Source organism: Delphinapterus leucas, chromosome 20 (genome assembly GCF_059928025.1).
Source record: "Delphinapterus leucas isolate spDelLeu-1000000601 "Yukka" chromosome 20, BTC_Dleu_Yukka2, whole genome shotgun sequence".
NCBI classification, from domain to species: Eukaryota; Metazoa; Chordata; class Mammalia; order Artiodactyla; family Monodontidae; genus Delphinapterus; species Delphinapterus leucas.
Genome location: NC_143148.1, coordinates 10,439,765 through 10,467,716, shown reverse-complemented (window position 1 = coordinate 10,467,716; position 27,952 = coordinate 10,439,765). Strand labels below are relative to the sequence as shown.

The 27,952-nt window shown below is 54.7% G+C and overlaps 4 protein-coding genes across 4 annotated transcripts in view; all 4 read left to right on the top strand.

The window, feature by feature from the left end:
- The first annotated feature begins 1,083 nt into the window (after positions 1-1,083).
- Positions 1,084-4,127, top strand: APOE (apolipoprotein E). The gene is made up of 4 exons (XM_022585411.2): positions 1,084-1,449; positions 2,239-2,304; positions 2,789-2,978; positions 3,273-4,127. The coding sequence occupies exons 2-4, from the start codon at positions 2,262-2,264 to the stop codon at positions 3,988-3,990; spliced, it is 951 nt and encodes a 316-aa protein (XP_022441119.1). The 5' UTR covers positions 1,084-1,449; positions 2,239-2,261; the 3' UTR covers positions 3,991-4,127.
- A 10,343-nt stretch (positions 4,128-14,470) lies between these two features.
- APOC4 (apolipoprotein C4) lies at positions 14,471-16,496 on the top strand. The gene is made up of 3 exons (XM_022584858.2): positions 14,471-14,805; positions 15,894-16,035; positions 16,268-16,496. Exons 1-3 carry the CDS (start codon positions 14,568-14,570, stop codon positions 16,431-16,433), a joined length of 546 nt encoding a protein of 181 aa, XP_022440566.2. The 5' UTR covers positions 14,471-14,567; the 3' UTR covers positions 16,434-16,496.
- A 968-nt stretch (positions 16,497-17,464) lies between these two features.
- Positions 17,465-18,789, top strand: APOC2 (apolipoprotein C2). The gene is made up of 3 exons (XM_022584859.2): positions 17,465-17,603; positions 17,774-17,933; positions 18,252-18,789. Exons 1-3 carry the CDS (start codon positions 17,549-17,551, stop codon positions 18,340-18,342), a joined length of 306 nt encoding a protein of 101 aa, XP_022440567.1. The 5' UTR covers positions 17,465-17,548; the 3' UTR covers positions 18,343-18,789.
- Positions 18,790-22,842: 4,053 nt separating this feature from the next.
- The window catches only part of CLPTM1 (CLPTM1 regulator of GABA type A receptor forward trafficking), a 28,124-nt gene continuing 23,014 nt past the window's right edge, over positions 22,843-27,952 (top strand). Inside the window, exon 1 of the mRNA XM_022585410.2 lies at positions 22,843-22,950. Coding sequence (XP_022441118.2) covers positions 22,879-22,950 — 72 coding nt within the window. The 5' untranslated portion in view covers positions 22,843-22,878. The remainder of the gene's footprint in view (positions 22,951-27,952) is intronic.

Below are 27,952 nucleotides of genomic sequence, written 5' to 3'. Positions count from 1 at the left end.
GCAGACCCACACCCTGAGCCCTCGCCAGACAGAGGAGCCGAAACCCCGCCTCTCACACACTGGGGAGGGAGGCTGCTGACCTGACCCGTGATGAGCCATCAGGGCCCAGAGACCACCCCGCTGGCTCCCTGCCAGCGCCAGCTGAGCCCCAAACAGGCCTGGGCCTGGCTGGCACTGGGGCTCCCTTCCTGGGACCAGGCATCCAGCCTCCCCTGACCCCATGGCGTCCAATGTTCCCACCCCCTCAAAGGACCAGGAGTGAATCCCAGCTCCTCCAGTTCGTCCAGTGTGGCTTTACCATCCACCTCAATCCTGAATCTCGTCTCAGTTGTCTCCCATCTGTGTAACAGCTGGCGTTCATGTCACAGAGGTGCTAAGGAGGGAGGGGACAGTAAGTGTCCACTGTGGCCCATCACAGAAGTTAGTGGGCCCATCACAGAAATTAACTCCAACTCAGGGCCTGCTGTTTGCGAGGAACTGCTCAGTACTTCCTACATATAGTAGCCTGTTGCTTCGCGGAACGACGGTGTTAGGTGCAACTGTTTTCCCGGTTTTGTGGACCAAGAAACTGGATGTTCAGAGAGGCTAGGTCATTTGCTCAAGGTCACACAGATGGCAACCGGCAGAGCCTGGATTCAGGCCCGGACAGTTCGGTTCCGGAGTCCACAGTCCTAACCAGGCAACACAACACGAATGCTTCAAGCCCTGCGGAAGGTACAGCACGCACCGATTCCTGGAATCCACGATGCTTGTGTTGGGGAGAAATGCTGGATTTCCAAGTCACAAATGGGGAAGGGGACTCAGAGAGGCATTCACCTGTGCCCCAGGTCACAGACCAAGAGGGAGCTAGGGTTAAAACCCAGGTTTCATTCTCAAAGCCTGGGCTTTTACCAGATGCCTTACACTGTCCCCAGAACTCCCATGCCATTTCTGTCTGGGCCTCCAGCTCCTTTCTCCCCCAACCCAGAAATCCCAGACCGCAGCCCCGCTCCTTCCTCGGACCCAGGATTTTGGGCCCCCAGCCCTTTCCTCAAATTCTATTCATCCACCCGCTGGAAAAGAGAGGGACAGGGAATGGGGAAAGAGAGGGACAGGGAATGGGTGTTCTGGGCAGCTGCCTGCTTCCCCTTCCATGCCCAGCACCCCGCCCCCAACTCACCCACCCACCAGAATGGAGGAAGGCGCCTGAGTTACTGGGTGAGATGTCATCTCTTTTCACGGAGGCTGGGAGTGGGAGCTGCTAGCCTCCAAGCCCCACCTCCCTCCGCCTCCCGGCTGTGTGTGAAGGGGGAGGAGAGCCCACCTCGTGACCTGACAGGGGCTGGCCCAGCTTGCCCTAGATCTGGAGGAGTGGGCGGGGCAGGGGGAGCCCTATAACTGGACGAACCTGGGATCCCTGACTCCTACTCAGCCCCGGAGGAAGCGAAGGACACCATTCCCCGGGAACGGGTGAGAAGCAGAGCTGGGGGCACAAAGTCCAGCTCAGGGCTTCTGTGGGGGATGGAGTGGGGGAGGAGGAGGAGGTGGCGGTCCTACGCCTGGGCCAGGACAGAAGCAGGAGCAGGGGATGAGGCCAGAGGCAGGGGACTGGACCTAGAAGAAGGGTGGGCAGCAGGGGCATCCCGTCTGGGCTGGAAGGTGGGGTCAGGGGAGCAGCTGGACCTGTAGGAAAACCAGACGAGCCATAGCAACAGCCCACCAATTGTCACTGTCGTTTATTGAGCACCTACTGGGTGCCCCCATCATCCTAAGATCTCCATTAATGGGAGGCGCAGGGGTGGCGGCGACCAGGGGTGTCGGCAGGGTAGCTAGAGCGTCGGTTGAAGGACTTTTAAATGAGGATTAAATTAGCGAATATGTGGAAGATACCGTTTAGATGTGAAGTTGGAGCTTAGAATGTGAAGGTACAATGAGGAATGCGAGGTTGGAACTTAGAAAGTCCAGCTGGGGCTCACAGGGAACTCCGGGGTGGAGGGGAGGGTGGGGTGAGTGGAATTTGAGCCCTGGGAGAGAGGGATAGAATTTTGGGCAGAGACCGCCTGAGGATGGGGAGATAGGAGAAGACAATGGGAATTAGATAGACAATGAAGGGGCCGGGCCGCTTCGTAACTATTTGTGATTGGATTAGGCTGATGCAGATATGGGGTGCAAGGCTTTGAGGGCCGAGACCTGATGGGGCGGGGCTCTGAGTGGGAGGAGTCCCCACTGCTGTTGAGTGACAATGTCTCCCTCCCCCAGGTTGGCCAATCGCAAGCCAGAAAATGAAGGTTCTGTGGGTCGCCTTGGTGATCACGCTCCTGGCAGGTATGGGGATGGGGTTTGCTTAGGTTCCTTGCTCCTCCCCCTCCCATCCTCAGCTGTACCCCTTGCCCTCTTCCCGTCCCTGGGTCCCCTCTTTTGCTGGTCTGTCTCCCCAGGTCTGAGGTCTCTCCGACATTCATTCGTTCTGAGCAGCTGTTTTATCCGCTCTGAGCCTCAGCTTCCCCATCCTTAAAATGAGAGCTGTAACAGTTTCTAATCCATTGCTGTCAGGCAGGTAGTGAGCAGTAGTTGAGTGTCAGCTGTGATTAGTTTTATTCTCCATCACCCCAGCATGGCGGTGCATGGAACACGCAATCAATGCTTGCCAAGTGATTAAAACAAGCTGGGTGTCCCTCCGCCTCCTCCCTGCCCACCAGTGCTCTGATGAAGCCCACCAGCCTTTGTGGAGCACCCACTCTGTACCAGGTACTGTGTGCCTGGAGGGGACAGAGGAGGACACTGACTGCTGTGAACTTGCTCCGTGCAGGATGCCAGGCAGAAGCGGAGCCGGAGCCGGAGCCCGAGGTGCAGCTGGGGCAGGAGTGGCCCGGGTGGCAGGGCAGCCAGCCCTGGGAGCAGGCGCTGGGCCGCTTCTGGGATTACCTGCGCTGGGTGCAGACATTGTCTGACCAGGTGCAGGAGGAACTGCTCAGCACCCAGGTCATTCAGGAACTGACGTGAGTGCCCCTGCCCTGGCCCCTGACCCTCCTGGTGGGCAGTGCGTTCCAGACCCTCAGCCTCCAGTGGTCTGGGTTTCTTTCTGTCCCCATCACCAACTCTTGGTGGTCTGGATCTCTCTTCACTTCTTGCTTTCTTTCCCTTTTTAGCTCCTGGCTTTACCTCTCTCTGATTCTGTTTTTCGACCCTTCCTGTCTCTGGCATGTTCCTCTCCGTCTCTCGCTCCATCACTCTAGCTCAGGATCCCCGTTTCGCTCTCTTCACGCCCATGCTCCCTCCTTCTCGCCCCTTAGGGTGCTGATGGACGAGACCATGAAGGAGGTAAAGGCCTATAGGGAGGAGCTGGAGGGGCAGCTGGGCCCCATAGCCCAGGAGACGCAGGCCCGTGTGTCCAAGGAGCTGCAGGCAGCGCAGGCCCGGCTGGCCTCTGACATGGAGGACGTGCGCAGTCGCCTGGCGCAGTACCGCAGCGAGGTGCAGGCCATGATGGGCCAGACCACCGACGAGCTGCGTGGCCGCCTGGCCTCCCACCTGCGCAAGCTGCGCAAACGGCTGCTTCGCGACGCCGAGGACCTGCAGAAGCGCCTGGCCGTGTACCGCGCGGGGGCGCTCGAGGGCTCAGAGCGCAGCGTGAGCGCCATCCGCGAGCGCCTTGGGCCCCTGGTGGAGCAGGGCCGAGTGCGGGCCGCCACCGTGGGAACCCTGGCCGGCCAGACGCTGAGGGAGCGCGCCGAGGCCTGGCACCAGAAACTGCGCGGGCGGATGGAGGAGATGGGCACCCAGGCCCGGGACCACCTGGAGGAGATGCGCGAGCAGCTGGAGGAGGTGCGCGCCAAGGTGGAGGAGCAGGGCAGCCAGATGCGCCTGCAAGCGGAGGCCTTCCAGGCCCGCCTCAGGAGCTGGTTCGAGCCTCTGGTGGAAGACATGCAGCGCCAGTGGGCTGGGCTGGTGGAGAAGGTGCAGTTGGCTATGGCCACCAGCCCCACCTCTGCGCCCAGCGAGAATAACTGAGTGCCCGCGCATCCCCCTGGGAGGCCCCACTCCTGCGCTGGCCCCACGTCCCCCCAGCCTACAGGAGGCCCTGTCCCTGCCCCAGCTGTCCTCCTGGTGGGCCCTAGCTTAATAAAGTTTCATCAAGCTTCACGGCAGCTGCTGGGCGTCCGTGTGTGATTTCTCACAGCTCAAGCCTCAGTTTCTCGTTCCTTCCCCACACCGGCCACGCAGCGCTCCGTCCTGCCCCCTCTGCCTGTGTATGTCTGTTTCTTTGTCTCCTCGAAGTCCGTCTTTGCTTCCTTCTGCCCCTTTCTGAGTCTCCTTTTTTCTTCCATCTCTGCTCACTCTCTTCCCTGCCTCTCTTACCCTTCTGTCTCTGAGACGTGGTTCTGGAACCAATCCACCGGTGGGTCAAACCCTACGGTTGCCCCTGACTACTGTGGGCAAAAAAGCAAGGCCTCTGAGGGATTTCCCTGGCGGTCCAGTGGTTAAGGGGATGCGGGTTCGATCCCTGGTCGGGGAACTAAGATCCCACATGCCCGTGGGGCAGCTGAGCCCCATGCTCCACAGTGGGATCTCCCACGTGCGGCAACGAAGACCAGCCCAAAATAAAATTAATTAATTAATATTTTAAAAATTAAAAAGCAACCTCTCTGAGCCTCCAGTGGCCCAGCTTCACAATACCTGCTTCATAGCCTTGTGACTCAAAAGACCTAAGATCGCTGTCATTAATTGTGAGCCATTTTCACTTTTTTTTTTTCCCCGCTCTCATTCTCCCTCCTGTCTAATCTAATTCGGCTTTCTTCCCTCTCCTGGGCTTTGTCTCCGTCCTGCTGTCCCAGAGAGGCTTCGTTTTTCTGGCTTCCTCTTTTCCTCCACCTCTATCTTTTATCTCTCCCTCCTCCAGTTTCTCTTGCCCCTGGTCCTGCTTATTTCTTTTTTCCCTTCTTCATCCGGGTTTGTCCTCGCCATCATTTTGTTGCATGTGGACCCTCTATCTTTCTCCCCTCATTCTTGTTCCTTCTCTCCTCCAGCTGGTTGGTTAGCCTCTGGTCCACCCTGACGAGCCTACCGGGTGCCGGGTTCAGGCTGCAGGGTTCGGGCTGCCGAGAGAGGCACACTCTGCGAGGGTCCGCAACAGGCCCCTTGGCGTTTAGGGCTGGACAATCCATTTGGAAATTGACACACAGAGAAGCGTGGCTGGAGCCTGGAGATGCCGGGCGCTCTCCCCTCTCACGTCCTCAGTTCTCCGAGGAGCAGAACAAGGTCCCCATCACAGGGATTGGCCAGGACTTGTGTCTCCCAGGCCGACTTCTGCCTGCTTTGGCTCCAACACACTGTACTCCGTCCGAGCTTCGCCCAAGCTGCCTCGCTTGCCCTTGTGGAATCAGCCTCCCCCCCCCCGCCCCCACCAGATGATTCACCCTTGGGGCCGAGTAAGGAGGGGAGGTTATCTGTGGGCTCAGAGGCAGGGGGCCTAGTCCCACCCAAGTTTCTGCTGACTCACTGTGTACCCAGGACCCGGGGCCAAGTCCCCTGAACCCGTTTCCCGGATGTCAGTGAGGGCGGGGGCGTCAGCCATATTGCCCACTTGAAGATCTGAATCTTGAATTCGGTATGAAGCCAGCTAAGCGGAGAGGGTGTCCCGCCTCACTACAGCAGCCCCCCACCCCGGTTAGTTTTGTGAAAGGAGGCTGGAACGGGGTGCTGTGGGGTGGAGGCTGACCCCAGCAGGGATCCAGAGAGACAGCCTGAAGTCCAGGAAGGGGAGGGAGAAGATGACGGACAAAGAAGGGGAGGACACTTAGAGCCTCTCACTGAGCCGTTGAATGTTCTTGGCTACCCCCCAGTTGCCCCATCTGTAAACAGAAACTCCTACAGCTGACATGAGGATGAGACTGGCAAACTGAAGTTGGCGTTCTGGTCTCGTGGGGTGGGGTGAGGAGGAGAGGAGACATTTGGGGGATGTGTGGGGAACGCTGGGGGCTCACAGAGGAAGCAGATGTCTGGGAAGGCTGCTGAGGGGCCAACAGGGATTGGCAGCATGGAGCTGGCCGGAGGGCTGTTGCAATCCCGCCAGGGTGGTGTCTGTGCTTCCCTTTCACAACCATCCCCCTCACCCCAAGGCTGATACGTGCGTGTGGGGACACGAGGCCAGCCAACCTGGAGTCTGGGGCCAGGGCCACCCTCCCCCAGCGGCTAGGGTTCATTAGCAGTCAAAGGCAGCTGGGATGGGACTTCCCTGGTGGTGCAGTGGTTAACTAATCCGCCTGCCAATGCAGGGGACACGGGTTCGAGCCCTGGTCCGGGAAGATCCCACATGCTGCAGAGCAACTAAACCCGTGCGCCACAACTACTGAGCCTGCGTGCCACAACTACTGAGCTTGCACTCTAGAGCCCGCGAGCCACAACTACTGAAGCCCGCGCGCCTAGAGCCAGTGCTCCACAACAAAGAGAAGCCACTGCAATGAGAAGCCCGCGCACCACAACGAAGAGTAGCCCCTGCTCACCACAGCTAGAGAAAGCCTGTGTGCAGCAACGAAGACCCGATGCAGCCAAAAAAAAAGGCAGCTGGTAGGAAGGGGGACGGCAGCCCTGAGGGACTGATGTGGTGGAAGGAAAGGGCGGTGGTGCTTGGTGTGCGGAGCGGCCAGAGAGGGTGCACAAGAGCAGATGGGGCGTTTACAGGGGCCCTGGAGGCTTGGACAGTGGGGAAGCAGAGAGAAGGGAGTTTCTGGTGGAGTGGTTGGAGGGGCACACATCGGGAGCCTGGCAGCTGAGGTTTTGCACTTTTGACAGGTTGAAAAGACCTCTCAGGCTTCCCTTGTGGCTCAGTGGTAAAGAATACGCCTGCCAGTGCAGGGTCCACGGGTTCGAGCCCTGGTCCGGGAAGATCCCACATGCTGTGGAGCAACTAAGCCCGTGAGCCACAGCTACTGAGCCTGCGCTCTATAGCTCATGAGCCACAACTACTGAGCCCGCACGCCACAACTACTGAAGTCCATGTGCCTAGAGCCCGTGCCCCACAAGAGAAGCCACCGCAGTGAGAAGCCCACACACTGCAACGAAGAGTAGACCCCACTCGCTGCAACTAGAGAAAGCCCACGCACAGCAACGAAGACCCAAGGCAGCCAAAAATTAAAAATAATAATAATAAAAAAAGACCTCTGTCCAAAAGAGAGATTGGGGGAATAGAGACCCCAGAGAGCATCCAGGGAGGTTTGGGAGTCTCCCAGAGGCAGAAAGGTGGGGGAATAGAAGAGCTAGTATGAGAGTGACATTGGAGGTGGCATGGGGTGGGCAGGAGTGTGGAGGCAGACTGTGTGACCCCAGATTCCTCTGAGCTGAAGAGGCCTGCTAAGAAGGGGGAGGGGACGGTAGAGGTGGCCTGGGGACACAGTGTGAATTGAGTTAGGGAGTTATTGAGGGTTACCGAGAGACACCCACTGAGGCTGGGAGAAAGGTATGAAGCACCAAGACCCATAAGGGAAGAGGGCCACAGGGAGAGGGGGAAGGCTGTCCCCTGAGTGGGGAAGGGACTCTGGCAGCTTGGGGTCCCCAACAGTCAGGGAAAGTTGGAGGTGCAGGTGCTGAAGAGCAAGACGCTTTGGGCCTAAGGCTTCAGCCCTGTGCCCCACCTGGTCCCCACCACCACGAGGGAGGGGTGAAGGAAGAGAGGTGGGTGGGCACAGGGAGGCACGTGGCCAGGTGAGGCTTAGGGTGAGGGAGATTAACTTGACCACGCCCCTACCACCAGCACCACCACCCCCCGCCTCAAAAAGGTCCCGGGCCAGGCCACCCAAGCCGGCCTCAGTGCCCAGGAAGGAACATTCGGAGTGCCTCTCTGGCCCCACCCCACCACAAGGCTCATTCTGTCCCTCCTGGTCGTGATGGTGGCTCTCTTTGTGGTTTTGGGATGTGAAAGTGGGATGGGACACTGAGAGTTTGAGATTTGGAAGAGTGAAGCTGTCATGGGCCTGGGGCACAGGCTTAGATGACCCTTGGGAACTCTGGGGCCCCTTCTGTGCCCTGGTTCCCATGTCATCCCCCAATTGCCCCCATCTCTACCCGCCCAGCTGGGTTTCAGCGTTCTCTAAAGGCTAGTCCAGTGGGTGGCAATCTGCCCAGGGGAGCCCTAGCAACCGATGACGTCTTCAGTCTTGCTCCTCCGGGATTGGATGGCTTGCTTTTACAGCCTTGAAAGGGCGGGGGACCAGTCCAGCGCTGAGAGCAAGGCAATTCTCAGCATCCTGAGCCTGATCTGGGGGTTCTGGTACCCCTCGCCGCATTCTAACACCATGACCCCCAGAAACACATTCAAGGATCTCCTTTCCCATCCCTGGAATCTCATCCTAAAGGGCTTCCAATTTTGAAAATTTTTACACACTTGACCCTCTTCTGGGCACTCCCAGCCCCAGCCCAGGCGGCCCCAGGCCTCATCAGATCCCTTTCCATCATCAGAGGAGTAACGTGGTTGAGTCAAGTCGTGAAGACAACGCAGTGAGTTGCGTTGAGATATTTAACGCAACGAAATTGAGATATTCAAAAAACAAAACAAACAACAACAAATTGAGACTCACATACCATAATTGTCACCCTTTGAAGGTGTACAATTCAACGATTGTTGGTATATTTGCAAAGTTTGCAACCATCGCCACTATCTAATTCCAGAACATTTCATCACCCAGAAAGGAAACCCCACACCCTTTAACCCTCACTCCCATCCCCTTCTCCCCGAGGCAGGGCAACCACTAATCAGCTTTCTGTCTCTATAGATTTCCCAATTCTGGACATTACATATGAATGGAGTCATATAACATGTGGTCTTGGGGCTTCCCTGGTGGCGCAGTGGTTAAGAATCCTCCTGCCAGTGCAGGGGACACAGGTTCGATCCCTGGTCCGGGAAGATCCCACATGCCGTGGGGCAACTAAGCACGTGTGCCACAACTACTGAGGCTGCACGCCACAACTACTGAAGCCCACGCACTTAAAACCCATGCTCCACAACAACAGAAGCCACAGCAATGAGAAGCCCACGCACTGCAACGAAGAGTAGCCCCCGCTCACCGCAACTAGAGAAAGCCTGCGTGCAGCAAAGAAGACCCAACACAGCCAAAAATAAATAAATAAATTTTTTAAAAATTAGGTGAAACAAGTATGCTAAATCAGAAACAAAATAAAACAAAACCTAAACTAAATATGGCAGTTTCACAAAACCCGTCTGAGGCAGATACTGTCACTGCTCCTACTTTACAAGGAAGAAACTGAGGCACAGAAGGCTAAAGTCACTTGTGAGACAACACAAAGCCAAAGTGATTAGAGACGGGATTTGAACCCAGGTGGGGATCCTGCGGCCACATCCTGACTGATTTCCTCCCTTGCCGAATCACCCTGCCTATCATATGGGCTACAGCTATGCACACACACCTGGCCCCAGGCCTCACTGGCATTACATCCAGCATATTAAAATGCACCCACGTCCCTTATTATATATAATTCCTATGAGGAGTCACACTGCTGTTGGCTAGTTAGTATGTGGGTATATTCTGTAGCAATTTCATTTTAAAAAATACTAACTTTTGGACTTTCCTGAAGGTTCAGGGGTTAAGGCTGGACCTTCCACCGCAGGGGGCGCGGGTTCGATCCCTGGTCGGGGAACTATAAGATCCCGCATGCCAAGCGGTGCAGCCAAAAAAAAAAAAAAAAAGTTCAAAATTACTAACTTTTAACTTGGTCAATTTTTTTTTTCCCACTTTGGAACCAATCAAATGATTTCCCAAGCATTTTCCTAAATCCCAAAAAATCGCTCAGGTTAAAGACTCAAAAGACATACAGGGGGGCTTCCCTGGTGGCGCAGTGGTTGAGAGTCCGCCTGCCGATGCAGGGAACACGGGTTTGTGCCCCGGTCCGGGAAGATCCCACATGCCGCGGAGCGGCTGGGCCCGTGAGCCATGGCCGTTGAGCCTGCGCGTCCGGAGCCTGTGCTCCGCAACGGGAGACGCTACAACAGTGAGAGGCCCGTGTACCGCAAAAAAAAAAAAAAAGAAAGAGGGACTTCCCTGGTGGCACGGTGGTTAAGAATCTGCCTGCCAATGCAGGGGACATGGGTTCGATCCCTGGTCCGGGAAGATCCCACATGCCACGGAGCAACTAAGCCCATGTGCCACAACTACCGAGCCTGCGCTCTAGAGCCCGTGCTCTGCAACAAGAGAAACCACTGCAGTGAGAAGCCCACACACCACAATGAAGAGTAGCCCCCCATCGCTGCAACTAGAGAAAGCCTGCGCGCAGCAACTGAGACCCAACACAGCCATAAATAAATTAATTAATTAATTAATATTAAAAAAAAGAATCACCTTGGGAGTTTTTAAAATTAAAAAAAACTGCTGTGTGTTATATGAAAGTTATTATGAGAGTAAATCCTAAGAGTTCTCATCACAAAAATTTTTTTGTATTTCTTTAATTTTGTATCTATATGAAATGATGGATGTTTAATAAACCTGTGATAATCATTTCATGACGTATGTAAGTCAAATCCTTATGCTGTACACATAAAACTTATACAGTGCTGTATGTCAATTTTAACTCAATAAAATTGGAAGAGAAAAAAAGTTAAACAGAGTTACCGCAAGACCCAGCAATTGCATTCCTAGGTCTCTATCCAAAAGAACTGCAAACAGGTTCACAGCAAAAACTTGTACACTACTCTTCATAGCACTATTATTCATAATAGCCAAAAAGTGGAAAATAGCCAAAAAATACCCATCAACTGATGAATGAATAAATAAATCTATACAGTGTTTGTATATCCACTGTATATCTGTATAGGTACAGATACAGTGTATACAGTGGAATATTATTCAGCCATAAAAAGGAACAAAGCACTGGGAATTCCCTGGCGGTCCAGTGGTTAGGACTTCGAGCTCTCACAGCCGAGGGCCCAGGTTTGATCCCTGGTCTGGGAACTAAAATCCCATAAGCCTTGCTGCGAGGCCAAAAAAAAAAAGAGAGAGAGAGAAAAAAGAAAGGGGGATCAGAGCACTGACACATGCTACAACACGGATGAACCACGAAAACTTCATGCTAAGTGAAAGAAGCCAGTCACAAAAGACCACTTTTTAAAACAATTTTTTATTTACTTTTAATTTTTATTTTTGGCTGCATTGGGTCTTCGTTGCTGTGTACTGGCTTTCTCTGGTTGTGTCGAGCAGGGGCTACTCTTCATTGTGGTGGACGGGCTTCTCATTGCAGTGGCTTCTCTTGTTGTGGAGCACGGGCTCTAAGAGCGCGAGCTTCAGTAGTTGTAGCACGCGGGCTCAGTAGTTGTGGCACACGGGCTTAGTTGCTCCGCGGCATGTGGGATCTTCCCGGGCCCGGGCTCGAACCCGTGTCCCCTGCATTGGCAGGCGGATTCTTAACCACTGCACCACCAGGGAATCCCCAAGACCACATGTTATATGACTCTATTCATATGTAATGTCCAGAATTGGGAAATCTATAGAGACAGAAAGCTGATTAGTGGTTGCCCTGCCTTGGGGAGAAGCGGGTGGGAGTGAGGGTTAAAGGGTGTAGGGTTCCCTCTCGGGGTGATGAAATGTTCTGGAATTAGATAGTGGTGATGGTTGCAAACTTTGCAAATATACCAACAATCATTGAATTGTACACCTTCAAAGGGTGACAATTATGGTATGTGAACATCTCAATTTTTTGTTGTTGTTTTTTGGGTTTTTTTGAGTATCTCAATTTTTAAAAAATGAATGGAGATCTTCCAGACAAAGGCAGAAAGAAGAGATAAATGAGGGGACATAGCAACCTCTCTTCCACACCCCCGACTTCCCTGCCACAACCTAGAGCAGCCAGGGAGGTGAGTGGTGAGGGATGCTGGAAGGGAGGTGGCTGCAGGGATTCAGGGGAGAGGGGATGGGGTCCAGAATGAAGCAGGGACCCTGGCGTGGAGAGAGTGATTTGGGAGTCTGGTCGTGGGACTGATGACCTTGTGGACACAGAGGTGCAGGCTCAGAGATGCTACCTGTCCCCAGACACACATGCTGGGGTCTCAAGGCCCACCGCTCCCAACCCCCAGTCCCTCCTTGTGACCTCTTTGCCCCCACCTCCCAACTGCTGTTGTTTTTGAGCTGCCTCTGAGGTCCACCCTGAACGACCTTCAGCCCATTCCTGCCCTGGATAACAGATGGGCAAACACTGCAAGCAGCAAACAGCTCATGCTGACCTTGGAGCCAGGGCAGGGTCAGAGACCTTTTCCCCCCTCCCCCGGGCCCACCCAACCCTGGCCCTGCTTCAACCTCTTTCTTGCCCTCTAGAATTGGGGTGGGGAGGTGAGGGCAGAGGTCGTTTCTGGCTTAAGCTAGCCAGAAACGGCTAGCTAAGTATGAAAGGGCTGGGTTCAGATTCACCACTTGGTGGCTGGGAAGCCCCACCCCCACAGCCTCAGTTTCCTTATATGTAAAATGGGAATGAAAAAGATGCCCACTTCATAAGGTCTGACGTTAATTCAGTGAGTTAATGCGCTGAAGCCTTGCGGTGGCATCTGACGCGTAGTGAGCGCTCGGGAAATACAAGCTTAATAAGTAGCAGCTGGCGTTGACAACACAGCTTTGCTGCACGTCTCTTGTTGCTCGAGGCACTTTAGGTAAACGACCTGCTTTACTCTCCTGTGTAGGAACATAGTCCGTGACTCTGGGTTCCTGGACGGAGAAACAGGCCCAGAGACATTAAGCAACATACACCAGGTCACACAGCAGGAAGGAGGTGGAGCCGGACTGTGAACCCAACACCATGCTGCTTCTCCTAACACCATGCAAAGTGGGTGTTTCCTTTTTCTTTTGTTATTATGATAAAATACATAACATCAAGTTTACCATTTTAACCGTTTTTAGGTGTACGGTTCAGTGGCATTGAGTACATTCACAGTCGTGTGCAACCATTACCACCGTCCATTTCCAGAGTGCTTTCAGCATCCCAAACAGAAACTCCAGGAGATTTTATTTGGCTGTTTAGCGTCAGTGAGGAACTCCAGGGAGCATTCGTTGAGCAACTACTGTGTGCCAGAGCCCACGCTGGGGCCATTGGAATGGACAGCATTCTTCTGGGAGCCTCTGGATTTGTCCTGTACAGTCATCCAAGTTGTGGCCAAAGTGGGGTTGTCAGATTCACCATATAAAAATACGGGACGTGGGACTTCCCTGGTAGTCTAGTGGTTAAGAATCCGCCTTCTAATACAGAGGATGAGGGTTCGATCCCTGGTCGGGGAACTGAGATCCCACGTGCTGCAGGGCAACTAAGCCCGCGCGCCGCCATGAAAGATCCCGCGTGCCGCAACTAAGACCCAAGGCAGCCAAAAATAAATATTGAAAAAATATATAGAATGCCTAGTTAGATTTGAATTTCAGATACACAACAAATAAATAATAGTATAATTCCCAAATATTGCATGGGACATACTTACACTAAAAAAAGATTCATGGGACTTCCCTGGTGGTCCAATGGTTAGGACTCTGTGCTTCCACTGCAGGGGGCACAGGTTCAATCCCTGGTTGGGGAAATAAGATGCCACATGCTGTGCCTGCCCCCCCCCAGTTTTTAAAAATAAATCAACTAATTAAAAAAGATTCATTATTTATCTGACATTCAGATATCACAGGGCGTCCTGTATTTTATCTGGCAACCTTAGAGCAAGGAATCCAGCCCATGGTTCCCTGGCTAAACTGTGCACCCTGGCTCATGGCTGGGTCCTCTGGGAGAAAAAGGCTCATTTTCTTTCTGGCTGGCGTTTGGCCCAAGCCTGATGTTGACAACCTCCCACTAATCTCTCCCTCACAGGGCCTCACCCAGCCTTCATGTGGACTCTGGGAGGCAGGCACTTACTACCATCCCCATTTTACAGATGAAAACACTGAGCCCAGAGAAGTGAATGTATTTGCCCTGGTCACGCAGTGAAGGTGTGTCTGGCCCTGTAGTCCAGTGGCCAATGGATCTCAGAGACAAAATAAGTAATAATAAACAGGTCTGATCTGTGAGCACTTGTGTTGCCAGACTACACATTAAGAATTTCCCTTGAGGACTTCCCTGGTGGCGCAGTGGTTAAGAATCCGCCTGCCAAGGCAGGGGACACGGGTTCGATCCCTGGTCTGGGAAGATCCCACATGCTGCGGAGCAACTAAACCCGTGTGCCACAACTACTGAGCCCGCGTGCTACAACTACTGAAGCCTGCGCACCTAGAGCCCGTGCTCCGCAACAAGAGAAGCGACCGCAATGAGAAGCCCGCGAACCACAACGAAGAGTAGCCCCGGCTCGCCGCAACTAGAGAAAGTCTGCGTCAGCAACGAAGACCCAACGCAGCCAAAAAAAAAAAAAAAAGAATTTCCCTTGTTATCACGTCATTTAATTAATGTCCTAAAGTATGGATTGTGAGCCCATTTTACGGAGGAGGGAACTGAGGCCCAAAAGAGGGGCTGTCACACCAGGTGGAGCCAGAATTTGAACCCAGTTCAGCACGGGAGGCTAACCTTCCCCTGTCAGTTTAGGGTGGTGGGAGGATAGGAAGGAGAAAGGAAGAAGGCCAGCAGGGGCGGGCATGGCCTCGGATCATCACTGTCACCTGGGCCCCTCTCTATCTGAAGTCCCTGCCAAGGGGCGTGGGGAGGCGGCCAGGGGAGGGCTCTGCTCAGCGCAGCCTCCCCCTCCCCCAGCTCAGAGAGCTGAGCACAGAAGGACAGAGGGACAGAGGCCCCCAGAAATGTTGTTCCCTGGATGCAGGTCCCGGGCCCTGTCCTCCCTCTGCTTCTGCGTTCTGGTCCTGGCCTGTGTCGTGGGTGAGGAGGAGTGGGTGGGCGGGTGTGGGGACCCCGATGCAGCATGGGGTGTGAGTGTGGCCGGCTGTGAGGCATGCAGATGTGCGTGTGTGTCTGGGAGTGTGTGTCACAGGCGGCCATGAGTGAACAGTGTACGCGGGGTCGGTAGAGATGACAGTGATCGTGAATATGCATTTGTGCGTGTGTCAGCTGACGAGTATGTAGTCATGGTAAACATGTTAAGTCTGTGAACATGCATTTGTATGCTTGTGCGCACATGTGTGTCTTTAGGGGGTATTTATGCAAAAGATTTGACAGTCTGGGCATGTGGAAGGGTGTCCGTGTGTACTGGTGTGTGAGTATGTCTGGGTTCTGCACATGTATTTAAATTGTGTGTATATATATATATATGCAGTGCATCCGATGTGCAGGAAACCGGTGCAAGTACCTTCTACATGTTAACCCCTAACTCTCACAATAACCCTATAAGCTAGGACCTGTCATTATCCCATTCTACAGAAGAGGAAACTGAGTCTTGAAGAGGTTAAGTCATTGGCCAAGGGCACACCACAGGTCACGTGGGTGCCTCTATACACATGTGTACACGTGTACCCGTGTGATGGCTGGTCTCTGTAGGTGAGGCTTTGCCCAGGTGCATGGGTGCTGGACAGACAGGTGTGTGTGATTCCTGGCAGAACCCCTGGCCCACCAGCCTGACATATGGCCTTGCCAACCTCCATCCCCGGGGGCATCCTTCACTGCCTGCGGAGGTTGTTCAAACCGTGTGGGAGTAACAGGAGAACGGAGGGGGCGGCAAGATCAGGAAGTGAGGGAGGCATCAGGAGCGGGGCAGGGGGCAGAGAGGTGGCGTTACAGACTGAGGGAGGAAACCCCAGGCAGACGCAGGGGTGACGGGGCTCCCGGGCACAGATGGTGAAAGGAGATGATCGCTGGCTGAAGGGGGGCGAGGGGCAAGAGGGACATAGAAGGCGATGAGAGGACCGGCAAGGGGCCACCAGGAGCCACGGTGACGGTGAGCATGGAGGGAAAAGGAGATGGAAGGGTTCTGGGGTCCCAGCCGTCCCAAGTTGCCCTCTGATCCCATCTAGCATGTCAGCAAGAAGGGCCTGGGGGAACCTCGAGCCCCCCGCCAGAGCCGGCCAGTAGTTCCTGGAGCCTGGTTCCGGGCAAGGTGAAGGAGTGGATGGAGTCGCTGGTGACCAGGACAAGAGAGAGTTGGCAGTGGTTCTGGTGTGTGTGCACAGAACGGGGCTGGGGGCCTGAGTCTGAGGGAGGAGGGGCAGGACCGGAACTCGTGGGTTCCCAGGGAGCAGGACAGGGCGGGGGCAGGGCTGTGACCCCTGGGTCCCAGAGGGGTAGAGGGTAAGAGGTGAGAGCAGGGACTCCTGGGTCAGAGGGAGGAAGGGGTCAACGGGGCAGAAATCTCGGGGGCTAGCTGGGCTCTCCACTGTGATGTTCACAGGGGCCCCAGGGCCTTCCAGGGCTTTGTGCAGACCTACTATGATGACCACCTGGGTGACCTGGGTTCCCACACCCAGGCCTGGCTCCAAAGCTCCAAGGACAGCCTCCTGAACAAGGCCTACAACCTGTGTCCCCAGCTGCTCTGCGGGGACAGCTACTGGGATTAAAGCGTTCACAGCTTCTGCAGTAAAGAAGTTCTCCTGTGTCCCTGTCCCAGTCCCTCCCGGATGCTGCCAGAGATAATCCCACCCCATCTGCCCCCCAGAGGTTAAGGAGTAGAGGAAGTGACAACATGAAGTGACACACGTGGCAGGGGAGCGACAGCGGGGGTGGGGAAAGGAGTGGGGGCCGGTGGGGGGGCATGACCCTGCTCCCCCAGTGCTGAGACCCACCACTGCAGGCTTGTGGGCGGCGCGGAAGACTTCAGGCTTCTCAGTTTGGGGTGGAGGGTGAAGGCTGGAGACCAGGCAGGGTTAACAAGCTCCCCCAGCGGCCCCTCCTTCAGCGCTCTGCGTTCACCTCCCACGGGCTGGAGACCCCAGGCCTCATGCCTGGCGGGCACCCAGAGCCCCCATCACCTCCACACTCCCCACCCGGCCTGTCTCTCTCAGCGGTGAATCTTCAGCGTGGAGGCTTCCTGTGGCTTGACCTCAGGGGTGTCACTGCCCTCTCTGCCCGCAGCCTCCCCCCCACCCCCCACAAGCAGTTCTGTTGGCCAGGACTTTGGCCTAGGCGTTGAGGTCGGGGTGGTGGCTGTGAAGGGGTGGACCTCAAGCGCTATAAAGCCTTTCTCTGCCTGATTGGAGCTGGTGAGGACAGCCTGCCAGAGTCCGGTAAGAGAGGGACATGGCGGGTGGGGGACTGCAGGAGGTGGCCAAGATTGTTAGGGCAGAAACTGCAAGAGTCAAGATATTAGATTCCAGTGATAGAATCATGGAATTTAGAGTATTCCCTGCCAGTCCAGTGGTTAGGACTCGGTGCTTTCACTTCTGCGGCTGGGTTTCAATTCCTGGTCGGGGAACTAAGATCCTGCAAGAGCGCAGGGCTGCCAAAAAAAAAAAAAAATTAAGATGTTACAATCAGCCATCGGGAGTAGCATCATAGAATGTTAGGAAGTGAGGCCCAAGTCAACCAAGTCAAGCCATTAGGGGTTTGACTCAGGTGGGGGGGAGGGGGAGAGGGGGTCCCAGGCTGGTATCCCTGAGCGCAGGGGACCCTAGGATTAGACACCTCCTGTGGCCCTGTCCCACACCCTCCTCAGCATTCCAGGTCTCCTGACACCATGGGCACCCGATACTTCCTGGCTCTGTTTCTCATCCTCCTGGTGTTGGGATTCGGTGAGTGTGGTCAGTAGGAGAGGAGGGGCTATGAGGGGAGGGATGAGCCCCAAGCATCTTCCCAGCCCAATTCTTGTCTGGCCCTGCCCCTGCCCATTCCTCTCCTTCCCCGCCTCATTCTCCCCCTGCTGCAGGCCCCTCAGCTCCCCTAACTCACTCTCCTCCTGCAGAGGTCCAGGGCGACCCTGTGCCCCAGCAAGAAGAGACTGCCAGTCCTGCCGTGCTCACCAAGGTGCAGGAATCACTCTTAGGTTACTGGAATCTAGCCAAGGCAGCTGCCCAGAAGCTGTACAAGAAGACATACTTGCCCGCCATGGATGAGAAAATCAGGTATCACCCGCCTCCCACCCCCACCCCAGGAACAGGGACTCCCAGCCCCCAGCCCCTTCTCCCTCAGACTCAGGAGTCCAGGTTCAAACCTGGACCTGGTATCTCAAGGCCCAGGGATCTCAGCTCCCAGCCCCCAGTCCCAGTAGAACCCGGGATTCTGAGATGCCAGCCCTGTCCTACATAGGGATCCAGGAGTTTGGGTTCTAGCCACGTTTTCCCACAGGACACATGACTCTGGGCCCCAGCCCCTCCTCCCTCAGACCCAGGAGTCCCAGCCCCCAGCCCCTCCTCCTCAGCCCTTCTGTCCTTTCTCCCCAGGGACATATACAGCAAAAGCACGGCAGCTGTGACCACCTATGCAGGGATTTTTACTGACCAGGTCATTTCTCTGCTGAAGGGAGAACATTAACAGCTGGGCCCCCAATCTCGGGGGGAGTTCAGAACCCAGCAACCCCTTGGGTCCCCTGATCTATACCCCACCCCCACTTCCTAGCGACCCTCAGCATCCTGCTCCCAACTCTAGCCTGACTTCTTATCAATTAAAAAAAAAAAAAAAAGCCAAGTTTATTCTTCTGGATATGGTTGCTTTTCTGAGACCTCAAGGTCAAGATGGAGGATCTGATGCTGTCCAGCCAACATTCATTGAGTGTCTATTCTATGTATATCGCCCTAACCTGGTCAATGGGAATAAAGAGGTGAATAATAATAATGAATGATCGTAACAACAAAAATTGGAGACTGCCTTTCACCAAGGTCTGGCTTTCTCTTCTTTTTTTTTATTTGGCCACGCTATGTGGCATGCGTGCAGGATCTTAGTTCCCTGACCAGGGATCGAACCCCTGCCCCCTGAAGTGGAAGCACAGAGTCTTAACCACTGGACCACCAGGGAACTCCCGGCTTTCTCATTTGTAAAATGATAAATGGATATAGCTAATCTGCAGTGGACTCTGGCCATGTCCGGGTCCTGGGCTGACACTTTGAATGTGCCATCGCAGTGAGGTGTCCAGTGGCCCTGTGGCAGAGGGGAGAGCGGTGCCCATGAGTCATTGCTGAGCGTGGCAAGGCAGCGCCCAGGTTGGCTGAGACCCGAGAGGACAGAACTGTAAACGCTGTGCTCTGTGCCAGTTCCTATACATTTGTCCCACATGTATTTATTGAGACACAACCAGGTGCTGGAGACACAGCAGGGAAAAGACCTGCCCTCACGTGGCCCCCGCAAAAACGTACTGATTGGGTCCTGACGCAGTTTCACACGTTTTTTGTTTGTTTTAATTTATTTTTGCCTGCGTTGGGTCTTCGTTTTGCGTGGGCTTTCTCTAGTTGTGGTGAGCAGGGGCTACTCTTCACTGCGGAGCACAGGCTCTAGGTGTGCGGGCTTCAGTAGTTGTGGCTCGTGGGCTCTAGAGCGCAGGCTCAGCAGGTGTGGCAGACGGGCTTAGCTGCTCAGCAGCATGTGGGATCTTCCTGGACCAGGGCTTGAACCCGTGTCCCCTGCATTGGCGGGCGGATTCCCAACCACTGCGTCACCAGGGAAGTCCGTCACATGGTTTTATTGATTACCGTTTTGTGGTATGCTTTTTAGCTGTTCTCTTCTTATTAGCAATAGTAATAACACTTCCTGAGCTCCTACTCAGGGCCAGGAGCTCTGATCCATCCTGAGCCACACATAGAGAGGCTGAGCGGGTGGAAGGCAGAGGATGAACAAGAGGACCCATGGATAAGATAACTTGAGACAGCAACGCGGGCCATGAAGAAAAGGAGAGGAAGTGAGGAGTTCAAGGTCTGGGGGCGGCCACCTTGGGTTGGGGCACGGGGAGAGCCCTCTAGAGGACCCAGCTGGGCTGGTCACAGGGCATGCGTCACAATGCAGTGTAGTAAGGACTACTGTTGATGGCAAGGAGGGGGAGGGGAGTACTCACTTGGCGCCCAGGTCTGAGCAGATGGAAGAGGGTATCTGGGCAGTGGGGGATTACAGGCCAAAAGCACAGGGTGCAAATAAGAGCAGAGGCCCTGCAGTCTGAGAGAGGACAGTGCTGGGGCACATGGTTAGATGGGCTAAGAGCCTGGACTCCTGCATCTGGAGGGAGTAGAGAGTGGTCCTGGGCCTCCAAGTCCTATGGGCGGGGCTATTGGCCTCTGAGGATGCGGGGCCTCTATTCTCCTAACAGACTTGGCATTAACTTCCAGCCAGCCTTTTCAGTACTCTTGGGGCAGTTTTCCCAGGTTCTGGGGCTGGGCAGCTGTGAATCTAGCAGAAAACAGGGGCCTTGGGGAAGGGTTGTGAGAAATGCCCCCAAGTCCCCAGGGCCTGGGAAGAGCTGAGGCTGCCAAGCCCAATGGGTGATGGGGAGGGGGGAACCCAGGAGGAACAATCCCTGCTCTGTCCACTTGTTTCCCACAGACTCAAGCCAAACCAAACCACTGCCCAGGCCAGTTCTGCTTCCAACCAATCCTGGTGTACCTCCCAGACTCCGCCTTCCTTTCTCAGGCTCCCAACCCCAGTCCCACTCCCTTCAGGACCCCAGGAGTCCAGGCCCCAAGACTCCTCCTCCCCCAGAACTCAGGACCTCCAATCCATTCTCCTCAGGACCCAGAAGTTCAGGTCCCCAGCCCCCTTAGAACCTGAAATCCCAGCCTCTGGTTGGTGTTGGGCGTCCCCTAGTGGAGCGCAGTGTGGGTCTGGCCTGTGATTCACTTAACAGTTAGTAGGAATGGAAGAATTTACTTGGTCACTCAGCAGACATGGGGGAGGGCTTTACAAGGGCCCCATCTGAGGTCACAGTCTAGCTAAGAGCCTCTAGTGTTCCAACAAATCAGAACTCTGCGGTATATGAGAGAGGACGTTAGGGGACCTAGAGCTGAGAGCAGAGATGGGGTAACAATGAAACCGGAGAAGATGAGCTTCAAAGCCCCTCACCTGCCTGGGCTTTCTGTGGTTCTCTATTTATATGTGTACGTGTAATTTTGTACTTTTAAAAAAGAAGCCCACAAAAATCTCAATCTGCCCATCTTCTGGGGGACTTCATCAGTATGTTCATTTCATCCCTAGACTTGAAGACTGGGTCTACAATTTCACAGAATCGTTATTACTATCATTGTTGTCTGTAAGAGAAGGGGACCAGGCAAGTTTTCTTTTTTTAAAAAAATTAATTAACTAATTAATTAATTTGGCTGCCTTGGGTCTTTGTTGCTGTGCGAGGGCTTTCTTCGTTGGGGTGCGTGGGCTTCTCACTGCGGTGGCTTCTCTTGCTGCAGAGCACCAGCTCTAGGTGCGTGGGCTTCAGGAGTTGGAGTTCGCGGGTTCTAGAGCACAGGCTCAGTAGTTGCGGCACGCGGGCTTAGTTGCTCCGCAGCACTTGGGATCTTCCTGGACCAGGGCTTAGAACCTGTGTCCCCTGCATTGGTAGGCAGATTCTTAACCACTGCGCCACCAGGGTAGTCCCAAGAAGTTCTCCAAGGTTTCTTCTTGTCCTTGTGTTGGTTCACAGAGGTAATTCATTCATCTTCCCCACTCAAAGTTTCATCCTTTCACTCGGCAATCATGCCCTGGGACAGTGCTGGAGACACACCCATCTCTGTCAGTGATGACACAAAGTGGGCAGGGAGGGGGTGGGGAGTCCAGAGATCTAGGAGGACTGGGAGGCGGTGCCCCGCCCAGTCTGGGGACCAGGGAGGAGGGATAATACTATTGAGCTGAGACCGCGAGGAAAGTGGAGGATTATCAATAGGCAGTAAAATGATAAATAAATAATTAAAATATCTCTATGCAAAGCCTACTCTCCTTTTCAGATAATATGTAAAGTTCATAATAACAGTGCGTGATACTGATCACTTAGCCCCAAACGGAGAACCCGGGCCAGGTGTTTTATATTCTTGATTTCACTGGGTCTTCCCAATAACCCGGCGGGGCAAAGGTGGAGAGGAATAGCGGGTACCATTATAATGCCTAGCTTATAAAAAAGGAAGAAAATGAAGCCCAGAGAGATAGGTCACTTGTCCGGGATCATCTAGTCGGTCAGTAGCACAACCAGGGTCTGAGCCCAGGTCAGACTTCCACCCAATTCATTGGTGAAGGTTTAAAAGCCGCTGAGTCTTCTGTCCTCTCTGGGCCTCCATAATTCCTTCTCCGGGCCAAGGGTCTTTCAACACGTGTCCAAACCCGGAGCTGTAGGAAGATAGCTAATGAAAAAGTACGGAGTTCTTTGAACCCTTGAAGCCGAGGCCATAGCCGCAAGGTTTACTAGAAAGCGGACCGCTAAGGGAACGCGCATGCGCATTAAACTAGGCGGCCCGAAAGCTTAGGGAGGGGCTGCCAAGGTCCGATTTGGAAGTGTGGTGGCGTGAGAACACTGAAGTAGTAACTAAATGCACAGAACTATAACCTAGGGAGACTTGTCGGAGGAAAGGGCTGTGTTACGAAGAGGGGTCTGAAAGCGAAGCCACCGACCAAAGATCCTGCCCTCCGAGTCTTGGGTGCGGAGGCCAGGAAGGTTCCTTTAACGCAGGAGGGCGTGGTTCAAGTGGAGCATCTCTAAGAGTTACGGTGGCCGGGAAAGCTCAAGAACCTTGAACTTAAAGAATAGGCGGGGCAAAGTGGACAGGATGACCCAGGAGGCTCGTATAACTGGAAGAAGCGGGTTATTCGTGGGGGCAGAAAGAACGTAGGCTGTGGGAAGCGTACATGTTGGCCAAGAAAGCCCTGGGAGTTCGGGGCATGCAGTGTGTCTACTACGCGAAAACAAACGAGCTGCGACGCGACGGAGAGTACGGTGGCCTGCTTGGTCTTTTCATAGACTTTAGCGGCTCCTGAGAGGCGTGGCTGAGGCGCTCTTGCGGGTTACGGTGGCCGGCAGGTCGGGGAAAGCGTGAAATCTCGCGCGATCGCGCTGGAGCCGTCGGGGACGGGGCGGGGCTGGCGGCGGGGGCGGGGACCCGGAGCGGGAAGATGGCGGCCGCGCAGGAGGCGGACGGGGCCGGCAGCGCCGTAGTGGCGGCCGGGGGAGGCAGCTCCGGTCAGGTACGGAGGCCGAGAGGGGCCTGAGGGGCTCTTCCCCACCCGGGGGGCCTCCCACGGGGCGTGTCCTGCCTCTTTTCACAGAATCCTGTGCACTGGGGGCTCCTTGCCCACAGGGACCTTGAATACCGGGCCCAGGTGGGGCCGGGCAGCCCGGGAGGCTGGACAGTGTAGGGAGCGGGGCCGTGTTGCGCGCCGGGTCCCCTGCAGGCTCGTTGCTCGAGCTGAGGACACAGTGGCGCGGAGGGGCGCAGACTTGTACCCAAGCGCCCTGGGTTGTCGACTCCGTGATTCCAGGCTGCAGGACAGTTCCTAGAATGGGCTGACGTTCACGGGGTGCTCTAGGTGTGGGCAATGATTGATTGATTGGGAGTTTTCTAACTCTGGGGAAGTCAGGTAGTCATCGTGGATAAGGGCACGCGCTGTGGAGGCTGACAGACCCATTTTATAGTCAGGAATCCAAGGAACAGACAGAGGCGCCTACAGAAGGTCACCCAGGTTAGATCTGGGATCCATTCCCTGTAGAACTTACCAGCCATTGCTGAAGCAAGGTGGTCGGGAGTGAGATGGGTTTATTTTCAGCATAAACTAGTCCTATGCCGGAATTCGTCCTGGTACTGATGACTTCTGACCCATTGCCACTTGAACTAAACTGAGGCTGCAGAACATACTAGTTCAGGCAGCCACCCTTCAGACGTTTAGGGAATCGATGGAGTGACAGGGAGGTGCTGTCGACCCACCCACTGGGATGTCACTGACACGTGGGAGGCAGCACAGGGGAGAAGAGTGCAGGTTGGGAGGGGAAAACGAAGCTGAAGCTGACACTCTGTGACCTTGGAAAGTTCCTTACCCCCTTCATTTCTCCAGTGGTAAATGGAGGGATTGGACAGGAGGGCCAGCCCTGTGATGGGCCACGAAGATGGCTCCAGCCATGTCCCTTCGTCAGTGGAGTGAGAGAGAAGACTGGTGTGTAAACAAAGAATTATAATCCTGGATGACAAGGATGGTGACAAAAAGTCTGTGTCAGAAACTGAGGGAGCCCAGAGGAGGAGCAAATAATATCACCTGGGGAGGACACTAGGGTGAGATTTGTGTGACAGAGCCAGCATCCCTGGTCTGGATCTTTTCAGCGTCTTCAGCCAGGGCCTGGCCCTGGGGGCAGCCCTAGGAAATGTTTGTCTCTATCTTTAGGGGCTTCCCAGTCTCGCTGAAAGAAGGTCTTTTCCCCCTCTGCGTTTCTGTTGATTATTGGGTGGGGGGTGATCAGAGAGTCTAGGGCTCAGGGTCCCCTGATTGCCCTGAGCTTACAGAGGACCCCTCCCCCACAAGATCTCCTCTTGTCCCACTTCTGCTTAAAATCTTTCAAGACTTATTCCTTTGCTTTCAGGATTAAGTACAAATTCTTTGGTAGATCAAGGCTTTGCATGATCTGCCCTTTTTCCTCAGACTGGGCTAGGATTTCTCAACCTCAGCACTATTGACATTTGGGGTTGGATAATTCTTCGTGGTCGGGGGCCGTCTTGTGCATTGTAGGATGTTTAGCAGCATCCCTGGCCATGCTAGATATCAGTAGCACACACATCTCCTTCCCCAGTTGTGACAACTAAAAATGTCTCCAGATGTTGCTAAATGTCCCCTGGGGGGCAGAATTGTCCCTGCTTGAGTCACTGGACAAGAGGAGCGTCAGCCACTGTGAAGCTCTTTTATTTCCAGGAGTGTGCCTTGCGCTCTCTCTCCCCCTCGTAGCCTTTGCACATGTTTCTCTTTACCTGCCTGATCCTTATTAGTCCTGTGCATCTCAGGTGTTCTCTACCCTAGGAAGCCTCTCTGACCCTCTCAGACTGGGTCAGGGCTCCAACAGTCCCTGGGCTCCTCTGTCCCAGCCCTGCCCACTCTGGGTTGTCACTGTCTGTCTCCTCCAGTGGACTGGGAGCCCCTGGAGGGTAGAGCAGGAACTGTCTTGGCCACCACTGTGTGCCCAGCGCTTCCCAGCTCAGGACCAGGCACAGAGCAAGCCCTCAGCGTTAGTGGAATGAATGGGTCTCGAGGCAGAGGCTGGGCTGAGGTGGAATTCCCATGGTCAGAGGATGCCCTGACTTCCTTCCAGCCCCGGCCCAGTCTCATGGCCTCAGCTGCTTCCTGGGCCCCTTAGTGGGTGTTCTGGGGATTGTGTGTGAGAGTGGGCTCATGGGTGCAAGAGCAGGAACTGCTTCTTAGTCACTGCAGTGTCCGCAGCCACCGCTGCCCTCTCCTGGCTCATGTGCAGACCCTCAGCAATCTGCCCCAGCCAGCCTGCTCCTCCTTCAGGCAGGGACTCAGACACCAGGCCCACAGCTCTGGTAATCATTGCTTCAGCTAACGTGGGTTGAGTCCCCACTAAATGCTAGTCCCCATGCTGATGCTGGCACACGGCTATGAACAGAACAGAGGCCCTGCCCTCTTGGAGCCCATGTATTTGTTGAGGGCTGGGAGTGGGGTGTGGGGTGGGGTTGGGGACAGGGACAGTGAACAAGGTAAATAAGAAAAATATACAGCGGTTCGGATGGTGCTAAGTGCCATGGGCAGAACTAAAGGTGGGGAGGAGCATAGGAAGAGAGGGGTGGGTAGGAGGTTGCCATTTAAATACAGTGGTCTGGGAAGGGCTTTCTGAGGAGGTGACATTTGAACAAAGACCTAAAGGAGATGAGGGAGGGAGTCACACATATGGCGGGGGAAAGCCTTTCAGGTAAAGAGAACAGCCAGTGCAAAGGCCCTGAGGTGGAACAGATGTGATGAGGGAGCAGCAGGGAGGCTGATGTGGCTGGAACTGGTGACTGAGGGGGGAGGGGGGAGAGCAGATGGGCACAGAGGATCATGCCAGGCCTCAGAGGCCATGGTGACCACTTTGCCTGTACTCTGAGGGAAGTGGAGCCACAGGAAGGTTACCTTTCTATTGAAGTGTAATTTAGATACCGTAACATTCACCTGTTGTCAGTGTAGAGTTCAGTGGCTTTCAGCACTTATGCAGTTGTGCGGTACAGTCACCACCACCGTGTGGTCTGAGAACACTCCCATCCCTGCAAAACACTCCCTTGTTCCCTTTTGCACTTTCTCTGCCCCCAGCAGTGTCCCTTTTTATTGCTCAGTAGTATTCCATTGTGCAGATCCATCACCGGTCATTCATCGAAAGACTTTTGGGTTGTTTCTGGCTTTACAAGTAACACTGCTATGAACATTTGCGTATAAGCTTTTGTGTGGACGCAGAGTTCTCGTTTCTCGGAGGCAGAGACCTCGGAGTGGGATTGCTGGTTCGGATGGCAGGGGCACATTTAGCTTTTTAAGTAGCTGCGTATTTTTCAAAGCAGCAGCTCCATTTCTCCCACCAGCAGTGTATAGCTCTTTCAGTTTCTCCACGTCCTCGCCAGCACTTGTGATTGTCCATCTTTTTGATTACGGGCATCTTAGTGAAGTGGCACCTTTGCATTTGGCTTTCCTTTGCATTTCCCTGGGAGGGTTTCCAGCCAGCTTGTCCACCATTGCAGGTAAGAGAACAGACCTGGGAGCCAGCCAGACGTGGGTTCAAATCCTCGCCCAGCCTCAAGCGTCCTTTTCTTGATCCAGAATCAGCTCAGACCTGCTGCAAACCCTTGCTTGCCCACCCCCCCCACCCAGTGCTCCCAGGAGCGAGGCCAGCCCTGAACAAGGGGGCCCTGTGCCTATTCGACCTCGCCCGCCCCTCAGCCAAACCTTTGCCCACAACTCTTCTCTCCCTTAGACACCCTTCACCCAAATGTCTAAGACAGCTCCTCGGGAGGCCTCCCTAACCACCCGGTCACCCCCTCTGCTTGTTTCCCCTGGAACACTTTCCTGTTTACCTTTGTTAATTATCCTGTTTACTGTTCTGCCGGCACCTTTCCCTCTAGACCCTGAGCTCTGGGAGGGCAGAGACCCCAGAGCTGTGTGGCTACCACTGACCCTGCTGCCCAGCACGGGCCTGGCGCACAGTAGGTACTCGGGAGTTACTTTTATCGACACACAGAGGAAATCTGTTCTACCCTAAACGAACTGGTATGATCACAGCCTGGCCCTTGGGTCAGAGAGCTGAAGAGCCAGAGAGGGAGGTGACACACCCAAGCTCTCACAGCCAGGGACCATGGGACCGGTCCACAGCCCAGGTCTGTCAGACCCCAGAGCCCCACCTTTTACCACAGTGCTCTTCTGCACTTGGGAGATGAAAAGGAAGAGCTCTTGCTGGTGAAGGGGACAGGAAGTGACAAGTGACGCCTTTAACAAATGCTGGCCTCAGCTTCGTGGCAGCCTCATCTGGCTTTGGGAGCCTCTGTCCCTACTCTTGGGGGCATTTGAAGGCGACAGAAGACGTTGCAGAGGAGCGGGCTTGGGGCAGAGTCGGGGGACTGGGGAGGCCCAGGAATGGGTGGATTGGTGGCCTGAGTGTTCAGGGCAAGCCCTTCAGAGAGCGTTTGTTGATTCCCTGGGTGTTTATTGAACCCCTGCTCTCTGCCATCCCTGGGCTGGGCAATGCTCCCACCTAACAGCCATTATGACAGTCCTGGGTCCTGTCTCTCTGTTTTTTTTTTTTTTTTGGCGGTACGCCGGCCTCTCACCGTTGTGGCCTCTCCCGTTGTGGAGCACAGGCTCCAGACGCACAGGCTCAGCGGCCATGGCTCACGGGCCCAGCCACTCCGCGGCATGTGGGATCTTCCCGGACCAGGGCACGAACCCGTGTCTCCTGCATTGGCAGGTGGACTCTCAACCACTGCGCCACCAGGGAAGCCCTGGTCCTGTCTCTTAAAAGCTGGAGGGTGAGGGGACAACTGGCGGGAGGGAAGAGGGCAAGACAGGGGAGCCAGCAGGTGCAAAGAGAGGGGCAGGAAGAATTTCCCCATCTCGGGCCCTTCCAACCTGACATCCTGAAATTCTCCACTTCTGAGCTTCTGTTTCTGAATGAAGGTTGTTTCTTTGGGAAGTCCTGCCTGCCCACACTCCTGTCATCGTGCTGCCATCA